Below are 14,011 nucleotides of genomic sequence, written 5' to 3'. Positions count from 1 at the left end.
CCCACAAATCTCCATCAACTGCAAGATGCTATCCTATCAATATGGGCCAACATTTCTAAAGAATGCTTTCAGCACCTTGTTGAATCAATGTCACGTAGAATTAAGGCAGTTCTGAAGGCGAAAGGGGGTCAAACACAGTATTAGTATGGTGTTCCTAATAATCCTTTAGGTGAGTGTATGTTATAATGATTCTTTAAGGTACAGTACAATAAGCATTTTAAAACATTGATCTTGTGTAATATAATTGTATATAGTTCTCCGTTTCATTGTATTATGAGAGTTACTTCCTGATCATGATGGTGAAAAATAATGCTTGAAACTTATGGGCATTTTATATAAAATATACTTTATTTCACAAGAACATGTGCAGCATGCATTTTTCTTTATGTAAAATAAAACATGTCAAAAAACTAAAAAAGAGAGAAAATTAAGCATCATTTTAAAAGAAACAATAAAAATATATACAACAAATGACCAATTCACCCCTAGGCCCATTTTATCATGACAATCCTGTATAAATTAAACTTAAAATGTATCAAATGAGGCATTCACTCTCAGGCCCATTTTGTCCTTACATTCTTGTAAAAATAACTCCATGTCATTCCTGAACACAAAATGAAATAGAAAGGGCTCTCTGGAAGCTTCTGACTGTTCCAGGAGATTGTTGTGGGCCTTTTCCTTGTGGTCTTCATTCATTCGAATGAAAAGAGGCTCTTCCACTGGACCCCTGAGCAGATGGCTGTTGGAATGGAGCCATTTAACAGCTTCTTTCATGTGCCGGATTATTGGGAGCTCCTTCATTACAGAATATTAAAGGAAAATGTGACTTTATAAATGTGACATAAATTTATTATATGTTATTAGATATATATATATATATACACACACACCGCCTCACTGCTGCTAAGCGTAGCTTGTTCTTCACATGGAAGGGACTCTTGTAGGGTTTCTGCACTGGAATATATATATCTTGGTTAATTTAAAATTAATCAGAAGAGGGTGCAAATGTAATGGTGGGCTGGAGTAAATGTCCAGTATCTACCTTTCAGAGAAAACCCCAAAGTTCTCCAGAAGAATAAGAGTCCACCATCTCCGTATGTTTGGAAAGTCGCACTGGAAGACAAAAATAGAGAAATCTTGATATTTCAACTGCTACAACATCATAAAGGTCAATTACTTGAACTGGTAATTACTTACAGATGTAAAATCAAAGGGTGCTCCCAAGACAAGATGTAGAGCATACTGGAAAACATCAAAAATTAAGGAACATTATCTCTGTAAACGTCAAATTAAAAAAAATCTTCCTTGTTCCGTATTTAACAACTTAAAAAAATTAAAATAAAAACACCACCACACCAATCATTGGTTTAATTATATCAAAACAATGTCTCACCATCAACATGAAGACTCCACAGTCTACATCACCAATCTGTTGGGGGATATCCTAAAAAAAAAAAAAAAAAGCACAAGTTTATTAAGGGTTTGACACTTCAGCACTCCCAACTTTAGCAGACTTCTTTATAACAACCTTGTTTTTCAGTAGCACCCATGTGCCAGGTGCAATTTTGGCTGTCATCTTACTGCAACAAAAATACAAAAATAATAAAACAGATTTGTTAATATGAAGTTACATTGTGCAGCACACAGTTTGAAGCTCTGAATCCATGCAAAAACACAGTCAACAGTATTTGGGTCTTTCTTGTAAAAACTGTCACAGCATGCAAAATCAGAACATCATGCAAGTAACCATTAAGCAAGTTTATTAAACTCTTGAACGGCAAAACTTGAACACACACATTGAATTTTTCACCACATGATGTCAAAAACTTTAGAAAACGTTACACAACTCACCATGCTCTCCGCCATGCTTGTCTCATTGTCAATAACTCCGCCCCTCACTTCAGGTTCTGGCGCTGGCGTTCTGAAACTGGGGTTCTGAAACTGGTGGTGCTGCGGGTCTGCAGCTGGATATGTCTCGATGGGCCTCCTCCAGTGATCACCGTCACATCTATCACAGGACCGATTCTATCACACTGCAGCCTCTCCAGATCTGCAGTGAGGACAAATCCATCCACTACATGGTACTAGAGGGTGACATGACAACCCCATCACAGTCTGGTCCTGGTGGACTCGTAATGACCGGGTTGAGTGCTGATCCTGATCTTTGACACTTCATCTCTACAGACTGACAGCTCAACCTGAAACCACTTATCAAAATCAACTATGTGAACACAACACTGACAGCAGAGGAGTGGGTGAAGCAGAATAACGTCTGTTGCTACTTTACCCATATTATACAGTTTGCAACATTTACAATTCAAATTAAACATGAAAATTCCACAAGACAAGGGTAGCAAAGGACTGCCCTGAGAATTGAAATGATAGACTTTAAATGACACCATTAAACGCTCCGCTTTGGGAGCCAAAAAAATAAAGACAAACTGTTTGTAAACTTAATTTTGAACATATAGTTTTTATTTCTAACACTGATATTTTGAAGAGGGCACTGTTCCTTTGAATCTGGCCTTCAGGACAGCCAAAGTCTTGAGTTTGATGGTCAGCCAGGGAATGAAATCGGTGGTGACACACAAGGCTTCTTTGGCTGATTGAAGACCAGACGCACTGCTGCATTGTGGACCATCTGCAGTGGTTTATCATTGTGGTGTATCATACTCAGACAGGAAAGATCTAATTTTCCTGAAATTGTAAAGGCAAAAGTGGTTGATATGTGGGCATTGTAGTTGATCATCTGCCACCACTTCCAGGCTGTCCTGGATGGCGTAAATGTAAAACGAGTTACAATTTTAGGTTTTATGCCTTATGGTTCCCAGTTGTCACACTAGGTTCAGGGAGTCTCTTGTTTTCAGTCATTTGCTAACAAGAGTCAACACAGCCACTGTGTATTGTAAAGGGTAAATACATGCAAGGAACACAATACAGTGCACAATTCCTTGTAATGTACATCTTGAAGACCAATTCAGTGTTCAAGTATTGCAGAAGTCAGGAGATTTAACTCTTGAATTTCTCAGTTTTAGGTTTATAAATGCAGGATAATATTCTCCAGGGCTGTAATTCCCTTACATTTTATTTTACTTAGTTATGCCTGTTGTGTTCCTGTTCAAAATGGCTGGCCATTGTAAATGAATGGCTTCATTAGACTACAAAATAAAATTGTTTGAGCACCTCAATACTTTGAATGACGGACCGTCCGTCACTCAATGTAGAGTTCCCTTTTGTGCATTTTTTCAATGTACATTTTTAAATGAACGAAACGTTACAATTTGTCAGCCAATTTAAAAAAAAAAAAAAAAAACCTGCATTGCATATAGCGATATTAAATAAAGTCCACATTCTAGGCTTTGAATCTTCCATTTAGTTCAGCTCAAGCAAGTGGTTAACTACATTTAATTTTTTTCCCCCCTGCAGGGAGTACCCACTTTTAAATAAATTGATTTAAAATGCAAAGCATTGGTATACTGCTTGCACGGATTAAGCAATGTTTTAAACAAAATCACAAAGTACAATATGCCAGAGGTCAAATTTCAGGAATTTGGTGCTACAACATGATTTATAGAAATATATTTTATTGAATTCAAAAGCAACTGGGAGTCTCATGCACAGGGGGAGGAGTAAGTAGTCTCAGACTGGTTACCTTAAAGAAAAAGAAAAGTAAATGAGCTCAGTGGTGTACAGTATACAGGGAATCAATGAGAGCAATCATGTTCCTTTATAGCCTACTTGGTTCATAGTAGTCATAGACTTTGATCACAGCTGGCCTGACATTCTTCACTTGGAAAGCTCTTGTTAGTTGGACCCTGAAACTCAGAGGAACATCTTTCGGAACCTGCAAGACAGAGACAAACATGAGTACTAGCACGCCCATGTGTATTCACAGCCATTTAAAGTGCCAGTCTCTTACCGCTCTCACATACACTAGGACATGATCATCATCATAATCAACACGCTCCACGATTGGTACAAAGGAGTTGGGTGGAGTAAACTATGGAAGAGGAAGTCCAAGGTCAGTTATCTACAGCAAGTTGTTAAAGTGGGTTGACTGATGTGACAGTCTTTGCCTTCAGCAAAACATCAAGTCAAACACTAAAACCAACCGTTGAGGGCTCTGCTGTGAACCCCGATAAGAGTTTAATATCCACTATTACCATGTTGGTACTGGCTTGTGTCCCACTGTATCTACAAGAACAAATATATTAACATTTGCTATGCTCAAGGTACAGAATTAAGCCATTTCATAATTTGATGAAATTTGCCTCCAAATATAAACTCCAACCCCCACCCCCTTTCCAAAATGTTGGAATTACTTGACAGTGAAACTCAGCATCAGTTTTCCAAGGCAGTCACTGGTGACCTTAGCTTCAACACTCAATGAGTTGGTGGTCTGAACAGGTGCTGGGATGTTGTAGAACAAGGCGATCTGTATTGAGGGGATTGATTAAAGTGTTAAATCAAGTTATAATTAAAAAAAAAGTCAAAGCTGCTGAACAATGATGGAAGCCAACATGCAGTGCTGACCTGCACAGACACGCAAGCAGAGCCCTTCACGTCAATAGTATATTTGCCTGGAATATTTCTCAGCGGCTTCTCCTGATACAGTAGCTTGTTTGTCTTATTCACTACAAATTGGTACATTTCTGCCACTGACGATACAGTCGCTGTGCTGGAACCACTGGAGCGGAACAATCTGGCGTACACAGACAGAGCCTGAATGGCTACCACTGTGTCCTAACATATGATCATTAGAATGTGTCAATATATTACATGTGGAAAATACAGGCAACCTAGGTAAACAGTATCATTTAAACTATAGCATTTTAAAATGAAATTGGGTCGAGAAACCTGTGTGGAGGAGAACCCGCCACTGGGATTCTGCTGCTGCACAATCCAGTGTACGATCTGTTTAGCATAGCCCCTGTCGGCTGCAGTGAGTGGATTTACAGTGAGAACAGCTAGCAGCACATACGAGCTGATCTCCACTGCCAAAGAAACAGTTGTTTCAGAGCCAGACACAATTGGAGACCAGTGAAGACCTCCTGCAGCATGACAATACCTTGCTTACCAAAACAAATATTGGAGGTTCTTATGGAAACAGTCAAGATTACAGGGGTTCCTCACCAGTCGTAATGGCAATATTGTCCAACTTTGTTAAAAGTGTCTGTCGAGTGTTAGTCTCTCCAGCAAGGCTGAAAGTGTAGGCAAGCAGAGCAGTGGTGTAAGGGTTCATTACAGTCCCAATGACAGGCCTCAAGCAGGACAAACCCCTGACAACTACAGGATCCTGTAACAAAACCATGCATTAGAAAACAAATGCTTATCTGAGGATCAAGTTTTATCAAGTTCATACCTGCAGATGTACTTACAGAGACTGGAGTGTGCAATTCAAGCAAAGTTATCATAATGTAAGCAGTCAGTGTTACATTATCATCTACGCCACCCTGTAATGCATTGGGGAAGCAATATTTAAATTCCTTAACTCTTGGACAAAAAAAAATAAAAAATTATATATAAATCATACCTTCATTTCATGGTGGTAAAGCACTCCCTCTTGCACAAAACAACCATCTGGACCCTGTTTACTTACTAACCATTGCATTGCATCATGAATGACATTTGGATCGATATATATGTAAATCTGTGCTTGGCCAAAACACCTCAGAACAAATGAAGTCAACCTGGAAGTGATTGAAGAAAAATTAGTTTCTCAAATTTACAGAAGGCATCTGCAAAAGGATTCTACATACCATGTGTTCCCTTGTTCATGAACAAATGCACTGTATGAACCATCAGGATGCTTGTAGTTCAGTTCTCCCTGGTATCCTGTTTTGTATGACAATTAACATGGGGAAATAAGACAAAATAAACCCCAAAATCAAATGTACTTACAGGAACCACAAGCCAAAACATTCTCAGAATTTAAGGTGGTCTTCAAAAATCACGCTTCATTTACCAATCCTTAGGAAGTTAAGGGCTTCCTCTCGGTTGAAAGAGCCACGCTGTTCCACATCCACCTCCACCAGGTAGCCAAGAATGTAAATAATGGGACAAAATATAGCAGCGTTCTGTTCTCCACAGCCAGATGGCATCTTTACCAGGCTATTAAGATTCTTTAATGCACAGCCCAATATGTCCCCTACAAGAGAGATACAAGACAATCTGAAAGCTCTGCATCCAGTGGAAAGTCCTTTATTCCAGTTGTTACACAGCCCCTCTTTTTGCAAAACTTTACCAACAACTGATACCGAACATCTGGTGGATCCACTTATCACATTTGCAGGTACAGTCAGAGTCACCTGTTCCAAGACACTGCTTTCTATCAAAACGCAGAATAAGAGACATGTCAGGATCAAGGCAACCTTAATCTAAAAACTGTGACATCAACTAATGGGGAGGTGCAGACAAACCCTGTGGACACAGCAACCAACTGTAGGTTTTTGTCCTTTCAACACCTTCAGCCTACAAGACAAATTGTATAATATACATATGCATGCATATTTCTACATTAAAATTAGGATAAATATTGAAGACATTCCTGCTTTACTAAATGTGCAGACCTGTACAAGTAGACTTCGAGTGACTACATCAATGCGTCCTCTCAGTGGCACAGTCACAGTCTCAATGCCACACAGATCCCGAGACTTCACGGCCTGTGCACTAACGGTCACATTCAGCACTCCTGCGATAGAATACATTTAAAAGAAATGCCACGTCTCATACACAACACCTCATGAAAGTGGAGTTTAAACAAACCAACAACAAGGGGAATAAGTGTCCATTTAAAGGTCTTCTGCCTATTCGCACAGAGACAGGAGGAATATGGAGGAGCGTTGGCTTGAAGAGTGTAGTTTGAGGAAGCTGCTGGAGTTGCTGTGACCTGTCAGGGAAAGACATTTCATGGAAAGGGGTTTCATATTTGAAAATGCAAATAGTCAAATTATTAGAGACATTTTCTTGGAGATCTCACCATGATGCACTTGGCCAAATAGTTGAAGACAGTGGCCTTCAGCTCAAAACTCTCACCACGAATGATGGAGTAAGGTAGAGAGAGCTCCAGGAAGAAGGGCTGGAACGCAGTCAGCTGAGCAGGGAGAGCCAGACCCAGACCTTTGGAGGACAGGCAGAAAACCTCCATCACCCAAGTGGTAATGGTATCAGGAACCTTGACATTAACCAGAGCTGTTCCAGAAGCACTTGAAGGAAAAAAATAATTAAATTAAGGCACCAAACCAGACTGTCAAAACCAGACAGATTACTGAAGTTACACAATACTTCACTAACCCCACATCATTAAGTTGCCATAGCCACGTCTGTGGAAAGACTTTACGTATGGTCACTTTAGGGGAATTGGCTTCAGAACCTACACTCATTCTTGGTGGTTCAGCAGCAGCAATTGCCATGACTCCAGGAAGAAACATCACTTAAAAGCAAGGAAGAAAAAGCAAAGCCATTAAAATATTTCACATACATTTTTGCAAACCTGAGAGCACATTTGATGCCATGCAATAGTGGTTCAATCATGGACCTGGAGTACCTCTGCACAACATTTTGGGGGAGAAGTCTCCCATATTGGAGACAGGCTCTACTTAAGAGCTGAAGCAATGCATTAATTAACATCCAAAATTGCAGTTCTGGGGGGTACCTCAGGACAATGATTCAGATTCACTGCAATAGAATGTCATGAACAAATCAAAGACTCAAGCAAGGGACACATCAGATGAGGTTTAAAAAAACACACCTTCAAGATCCAGTCTACATTTATTAGTGCTTAATAAAATCATACCATCCTCAAGGTTGCACTGCGATTTTAGTGCAGCCAAGTTAGTTACAATCTTCAGCCCCATATTCTGTCAAACATTAAAAACACAGTACAATTAAAGCATATTAGAAAGTAAATGTTATGACACCAAATGAGTAAGGAAAGCGTTCAATACAATTACTAAACTGGCTAAATCACTGACAAGTACCTTTAAGGTGTAATAAGCCTGGGTATTGCCCTGGGGTCTTGGCATGGGCAAAATGCTCCGAGTACAGGAGGAAATGGATTTACAGGCAGCCAGGGCCTAATAGGCCAACATCCTGGTTCATCCTCTACGTTTAAAGGGTAGCCAGAGAGTGTCTGGACTGGCAGCAAATTGAAGATCTATGATTGGGATACAGAGTGGGCATTCCAGTTGCTGCCAATGTTTTTGGCAGAAGTATCAACTACAATAGATGTAGACAGTTTACCACTGATTTGCAAATCAAAGACTATAAAATTGTGTGATCCAATCCAGTGTATTGTGCAAAAGTAGAGACAAAAGTCCAGTCAGTTCCCATAAATGCAAACAATTTAAAGAGAAGGTGCATTTTACCATGAATGTTGGGGACCACGCAGGGGACCACAACAGAAAGTGTAATTAGAGTATAGAGCACATAATACCGCTTTAGCAGTCAAGCGTCTCCCCGGCTCCAAAATCAATACACTCTGATCCACAGCACTAAGGCAACAAACTGAACCAGGTTCAGCAGAGAGTTGTATGGTGTTGTTCTCTCCTGGAACTGCTTGATCAGGGGAGAACAATACAGAAACCTGTAACAAAACCAGTGTTTAAGTGACAGATCTTGCTGCAAGCACAATTTTAGAGGATGGCGATACACTGTAAAAGGTACAAAGAGACCCCAAACAAGCTTTACCCACCATACCTGGGTTCTTAAACAGTTTTCGGTGTCAACATTTGTGCCATCAGCAACTACACTTTCACTAGGTAGAATGCAGTATGCCAGAATTTGCACTACTGGAGCGAGATTTGGTCCTACAGAGAGCATGAAAGACACTGTGCCACTCAACACTGCATTAGAAGCAGTCATACCAATAGTCTTGTATCCATGTTGAACAATCCCTCCTTTGGACAAGACCTGTGACATTGCAAATTACCAAACAGCACAACCAATAAGAACTACTAGAGGACTAATTTGGTATTATATACAAACCATGTAGACAATGTCGGTGCTGAAGACACGGTCAAAAGTCTCTCCAACAAAAGAATATTTTATGGTGACTGGAAAGGTCACACCGCACTTCAGTGGTTGCTTCAGCTCCACTATAGTAAGTGTACTCCTTGTTGGAGCAGTGGAAGCAGAATTTTGAAAAAGCTGAACAGTTTTCTCTGCTGAAGTGAAGTATGCCTTTTTGTAGCCATTAACATTATCTGGAGTAACGCTAGCCTAAAAGAAAAAAAAGTTAAAAAAAAAAAAAAAAACCCAGACTTCAAAAATTCAATACACAGACAAATTCAAATTCTACCGTCAGCAAAACATCATTGTTGGGAAAACTCCCAGTATTGATGGAGATGGATGCCAGTCCATTGCGGTCCGTTTTAAGAGTCTTGAGCTCTATTGGGGGCCAGCGCCAATGTGCTAAGATATATACAGCTTTGCCTGGAATTGGTGTTCCACTGAAACTGGTAACTCTGACCTGTGTGGTTGGAGAAATAATATATATATATATACTTTTGTTTAGAAATCATCCATTAAACATGTACGAAATTTGTACTTGCCTTTCCCTCTAGAACTGATCCACGTGTAAAAATATCAGGGATCTCCAGAAACTGAACCCTTCCAATTTCATAAGTTAAGAATACCGTTTCAGATTTTGTCATGACTATATCTAGGGTTTTAGAACAGAATCAAGATCTGCTGGTTAATTACACTACAAACATACCAGGCAGAATGCACTCATTTAGAAATTTGTGAAGACAAAAGCTTACCCGTTCCTTCTTCTGTTACACTAGCATTTACTAGGAGTGAATCTTGCAGAGAGCTCTCAAAACTGGAGCTCAGGAAGACAGATGTACTGAAGATAATGGAGGCACAACCAGACTCATTCATCTAAGAACAGAGGAAAGTCATAAATGTCAAAATATACATATAGCCTCCGCAAGTGGCAATAAGGGGCCCCAAGCACACGCCCTTACAGTAGCGGAATTTGTTTTTGACTAGAACATGTACGGGATAGACTTAGTATATTCAATGGGTTGTGCGGTTTTTAAAAGGGTCTTTGATCTCGCCCAGAGTTGTGAATACTAGATGGACCTAAAACCTTTATAAGCCTTCATACAGTGAATGCAGTTGAGGAGTCTGCAATTCTATATCCCAGCCTTGTTCAGTCCATCAAAATTCTAATATATCATTACTGTGAAAAAGGTCTTGCTAAAACAGGCTATTAGGTCATCAGAATGTTGTGCAACAGACTACTGTAATGCATCTGGCAAATTGGTAAAACAGTTTGTAAATTGCTGCTTTTCTGATTCTCAATGAATGGCTTAGGCTAGATATTTGACAATTTATGCACACACTGACACAGAGTAAAGGGAACTCATTGAAGGGTTGAGAAATTCTTTTGATAACCCCGTTGACGTAAACTAAAATTGTGGAAATCCGGCAAACAGCCTAGGAGGGGTTTGAATAAGTAGGTTATAGCCCTTACGGTTGCAGAGATATTAGCAACAATGTAAAAGCCTATAGCGCTAACCATGCCCCTCAGATGGGAGTGTGCATGCATGCCAAAGTAGAGTGTTTGAATTTGGGACCATCCTGACAATTTGGGGGATCTCTACAATGGCCTCTGATGCCCAGACACTTAGGACAGAAATATAAGAATCACTTCGAACACAATAGGGTTCCAGCAGTTTTGGTGTTTGGCCCCTAAATATCAAGTGTAGGGACTCACCAAAGCGGTTTTATCAGAGCACAGAGGAATCACCCCAGTTTCAGTTCTGAACTGAAAAGGATTACGGCACACTTGAACCCATGCTTTACCAGGAACGGGTTGTTCATATGTGTACCTGGGGAATTATACAAGCAACAAAATTAATAAAAAAAAAAATAAAAAAACAATTAGCCTAGTCGTTCCAAAAGGTGGGGGAACTTACCTTCCACAAACCTCAATCTTCAGTTCAACTTCACCAACACTCTGTGTCTGCGGCACTTTCACAGTGATGTCAAACTTGGGTAAAACTGGGATTAGAAAAATATAAACTCAACTTCTGCTAAAAAAAAAAACACAATCATTAATGTTGCTGTACATCAGATGCATGACTTACCATACTTTTTCACCTCAAAAGGCCATTTAAAAATCTGGTCACCAATAAATGCCATCAGCATGTACATGCCTAGTTGAGCTTCTGGGTTTAATTCATGAGAAAGCTGCAATATCCACTTTGATGAGGAAACATTGGTCCACTGACCAATCCTGTTATTCTTACTGTCCTATTAAAATTAGAAAAATATTAAATGCTTGATAAAAGCACCCAAAATGTAATCTGAAGCACAATGCATTGTCCAAACCATGTACAGGTGAATCTTACCTGCACCACAACAATACTGTACTGTAAAGAAGAAGAGTACCACCATTAAAATGTTAGCCGCAATTAGACTCTGTACACATGTGCTTCAGAAGTATTGCATACGTGGTGTTAAGACTAGTATGCACATGCCAGTAATTTGCCTACTTGTACCAATTGTGTTGGTATAAAAGAGATTAAGGAAGAGGGAGAGAAGAGAAAGAACCAACCATTTGATCAAGAGGCACAAAATTGTCATCCATGGTTACAACTCTGAAGAACACTGCAAAATGAGAACAAAAGATACAAATACGACAGGCTTGACAAGAAATGTAGGCCAAATATTTTCTACACTGCAAATATTGAAGAGTCAATCTTTCACAGCTCACCGGTCTGTCCTGGATTATAGATGGGTTTATCAGTTTGGATAAACGTTAAATTGCCGTAACTTTTGAAAAGGACTTTTCTCTCCTCCGACACATTAAAAGACCTCCCCTGAATTATGGCCTTTATTTTTTGCACTGATTCTCCCACAACCAATGGAGCCTTAAAGAAAAATAGGGGTAATTACAACCATCACAAAGCATAGAGCGAATATTAACTGTGGCAGTTGATGATGGACCTGGAAGAGAATGCAGCGATGAAATCCTGTCCTAGAATTCATCTTAAACAGCAACGTATTCAGGTCCTCATTAACCAGATAAATGCTCATTGAAAGGGTCTCATTTGGCTTGTAAAGACTGACACAAAGTTTGGCCTGAGAGCCTGACTCAATCACTACAGGAAATGATACAATGAAAAATCTGTTGGGAGACAATGAGAGAGAAGGTTCAGAAACAATATTAAAACCACACGTTTTAAAAGGTTGTGGTGCAGAAACTTCCAACATGGGCTAAATCTCAAGAGTTTTAAATCGTTCTACGATTCATACAGTAATATAGTTTAGGTGAACAGAAGCCCACAAACTCAATTTAGCCCCATTTAAGACTTCCACATTTGTAGTACAGCATTTCACAGCCACCATAATAAATGTTTAACTTCTCAAAGTTAAAAATCTGAATTTTAAATTGTTCATTCTGTGTGGCTCAGTCTTGGTTATTTGGAGCCAATGTGTGCAAATCAGGCGAGGTGTAAACAAGCAGTAGTGGGAAGAAATAAAATGCAAGATCGCCACACATGAAGTTTTAATAGCCCGTTTGAATCATGTGTAATAAACAAAGACTTGTCTATATAGGCCAAATGGATCAAAAGATAGGACCAAGTGCATTTGAGCTGGTGGTGCTAAACCCAAAAATTTGTCTGGCCATTTAAGCCCATCTCTGGGTGCTAAATTTTATCCATTTCCAAGCAACGGTTCATAGGGCTGCCACAGACCACCATCCCCAAATTATACTTCAAAAATAACCACTTCAGAAAAGGGTGCACCATTCCCTGCTTATTATAGTCCAATCAGATTTAGCATTTTATAACACAAATGCAGTCTGGTGTAGTTTGCCATTTAATTTACTCCCAAAACATGAAATGTGCATTTTTCCTCAGGGAGTGTGCCCAATTTCATAATTTCCATTTAATTGAATTCTAAAAGTAAGAGGGTTTTATTTATTAAATAGGCCAAATATTTGCACCATTTAAAGATGGTGAATATAAACTGTAGGACAAAACGCAACGGCACAGAGAGAGAGACTTTAGTTATTAGGCTTTTTCATTATTATAAATTGAACCGAAGCTTCGAGCAACAAACTCTCCAGCACAGTTTTCAGAAAGCTTCTTGTGCCATCACGTAGCCACATTTCTCAATTCAGGCAACAACAAAACTTGCAAAAATAAACTAACCACTAGTAAAACACCAGTTACCGAAAACACAACAGCACTTAAATTGCCGTTTAAAACCCCGAGCTCGCTTCATACGTTCATTTACCGATTCACTGGAAGAAAGAGACTTCATAAAAACATTAGATGACTTACGGTCCTGATGTTGCGCCATTTACACAGAAGAAGATAAGGCCTAAAATGAGCCATTTCCAAAGACAAATATCCTTGACAGCCATGATTAAATTCAACCATCCACAGAGAATTTACCAACACGTTCAACGTTACAACCACTGAAGAGAAGGACCTGCAACACATTTGACCAATTATTCTTCTACTCAACTAATGCAACTGAATTTGTAATTGGAGAAATCGCTCGGCGAACTTTACTTACTGTTAAAGCTCAACAACAAACTGCCTTCTCCGAACAAGCGAAACTGTGTCATTTAAAGAAGAGATCTCGCCAGTGACTTAATTCAATTACAATAATAGGTAACAGCTGGGATAAATGACATCAGAGGTTTGCTCCTTCTGAATCTATAGAACCAATACGAAATTTCTAGATGTTGTTCCTTTTGCCCTTTTATTGCAGTAACTTGTTTTAACATACTGTATATTTATTGTAGGCTGCTATTATTACAAAGCCACAAGTCCCATATTTTTGGGATAGTCATTTAAACATATATCCCCTTGCAGATTATCAACAGCGTTAGAGTTGTTGTTTTATGAAGGTGTGAAAGCATTAATAAATAATCATATGTTTTTTTTTATTTTATTTTTTTTATTGAAGATTCAAACAAATAAAAAATAATAACAAACAACTGTTATATCACAAATAATCCAATAACAAACAGAAGATACAAGAA

General features: G+C 39.1%; 1 protein-coding gene across 1 annotated transcript; it reads right to left on the bottom strand.

The window, feature by feature from the left end:
• Positions 1-3,534: 3,534 nt before the first annotated feature.
• LOC127648856 (alpha-2-macroglobulin-like protein 1) lies at positions 3,535-13,426 on the bottom strand. Its single transcript, XM_052133649.1, is given in 35 exon segments — positions 3,535-3,652; positions 3,739-3,844; positions 3,920-4,000; positions 4,113-4,194; positions 4,323-4,435; positions 4,534-4,743; positions 4,858-5,051; positions 5,134-5,296; positions 5,379-5,453; positions 5,534-5,690; positions 5,760-5,835; positions 5,966-6,148; positions 6,245-6,328; positions 6,420-6,471; positions 6,570-6,691; positions 6,766-6,889; positions 6,980-7,205; positions 7,294-7,432; positions 7,796-7,859; positions 7,980-8,070; positions 8,073-8,155; positions 8,435-8,584; positions 8,698-8,910; positions 8,986-9,219; positions 9,299-9,469; positions 9,552-9,661; positions 9,762-9,882; positions 10,724-10,838; positions 10,926-11,010; positions 11,097-11,262; positions 11,361-11,381; positions 11,567-11,619; positions 11,726-11,882; positions 11,959-12,139; positions 13,302-13,426. Coding segments are annotated over 35 exon segments (4,326 nt in total). The 5' UTR covers positions 13,385-13,426; the 3' UTR covers positions 3,535-3,611.
• Between the last annotated feature and the right edge of the window lie 585 nt (positions 13,427-14,011).

Source organism: Xyrauchen texanus, chromosome 9, assembly GCF_025860055.1.
Source record: "Xyrauchen texanus isolate HMW12.3.18 chromosome 9, RBS_HiC_50CHRs, whole genome shotgun sequence".
In the NCBI taxonomy this organism is placed as follows: Eukaryota; Metazoa; Chordata; class Actinopteri; order Cypriniformes; family Catostomidae; genus Xyrauchen; species Xyrauchen texanus.
Note: the sequence above shows the minus strand (reverse complement) of the source record. Positions and strands in the feature narration are given on the sequence as shown.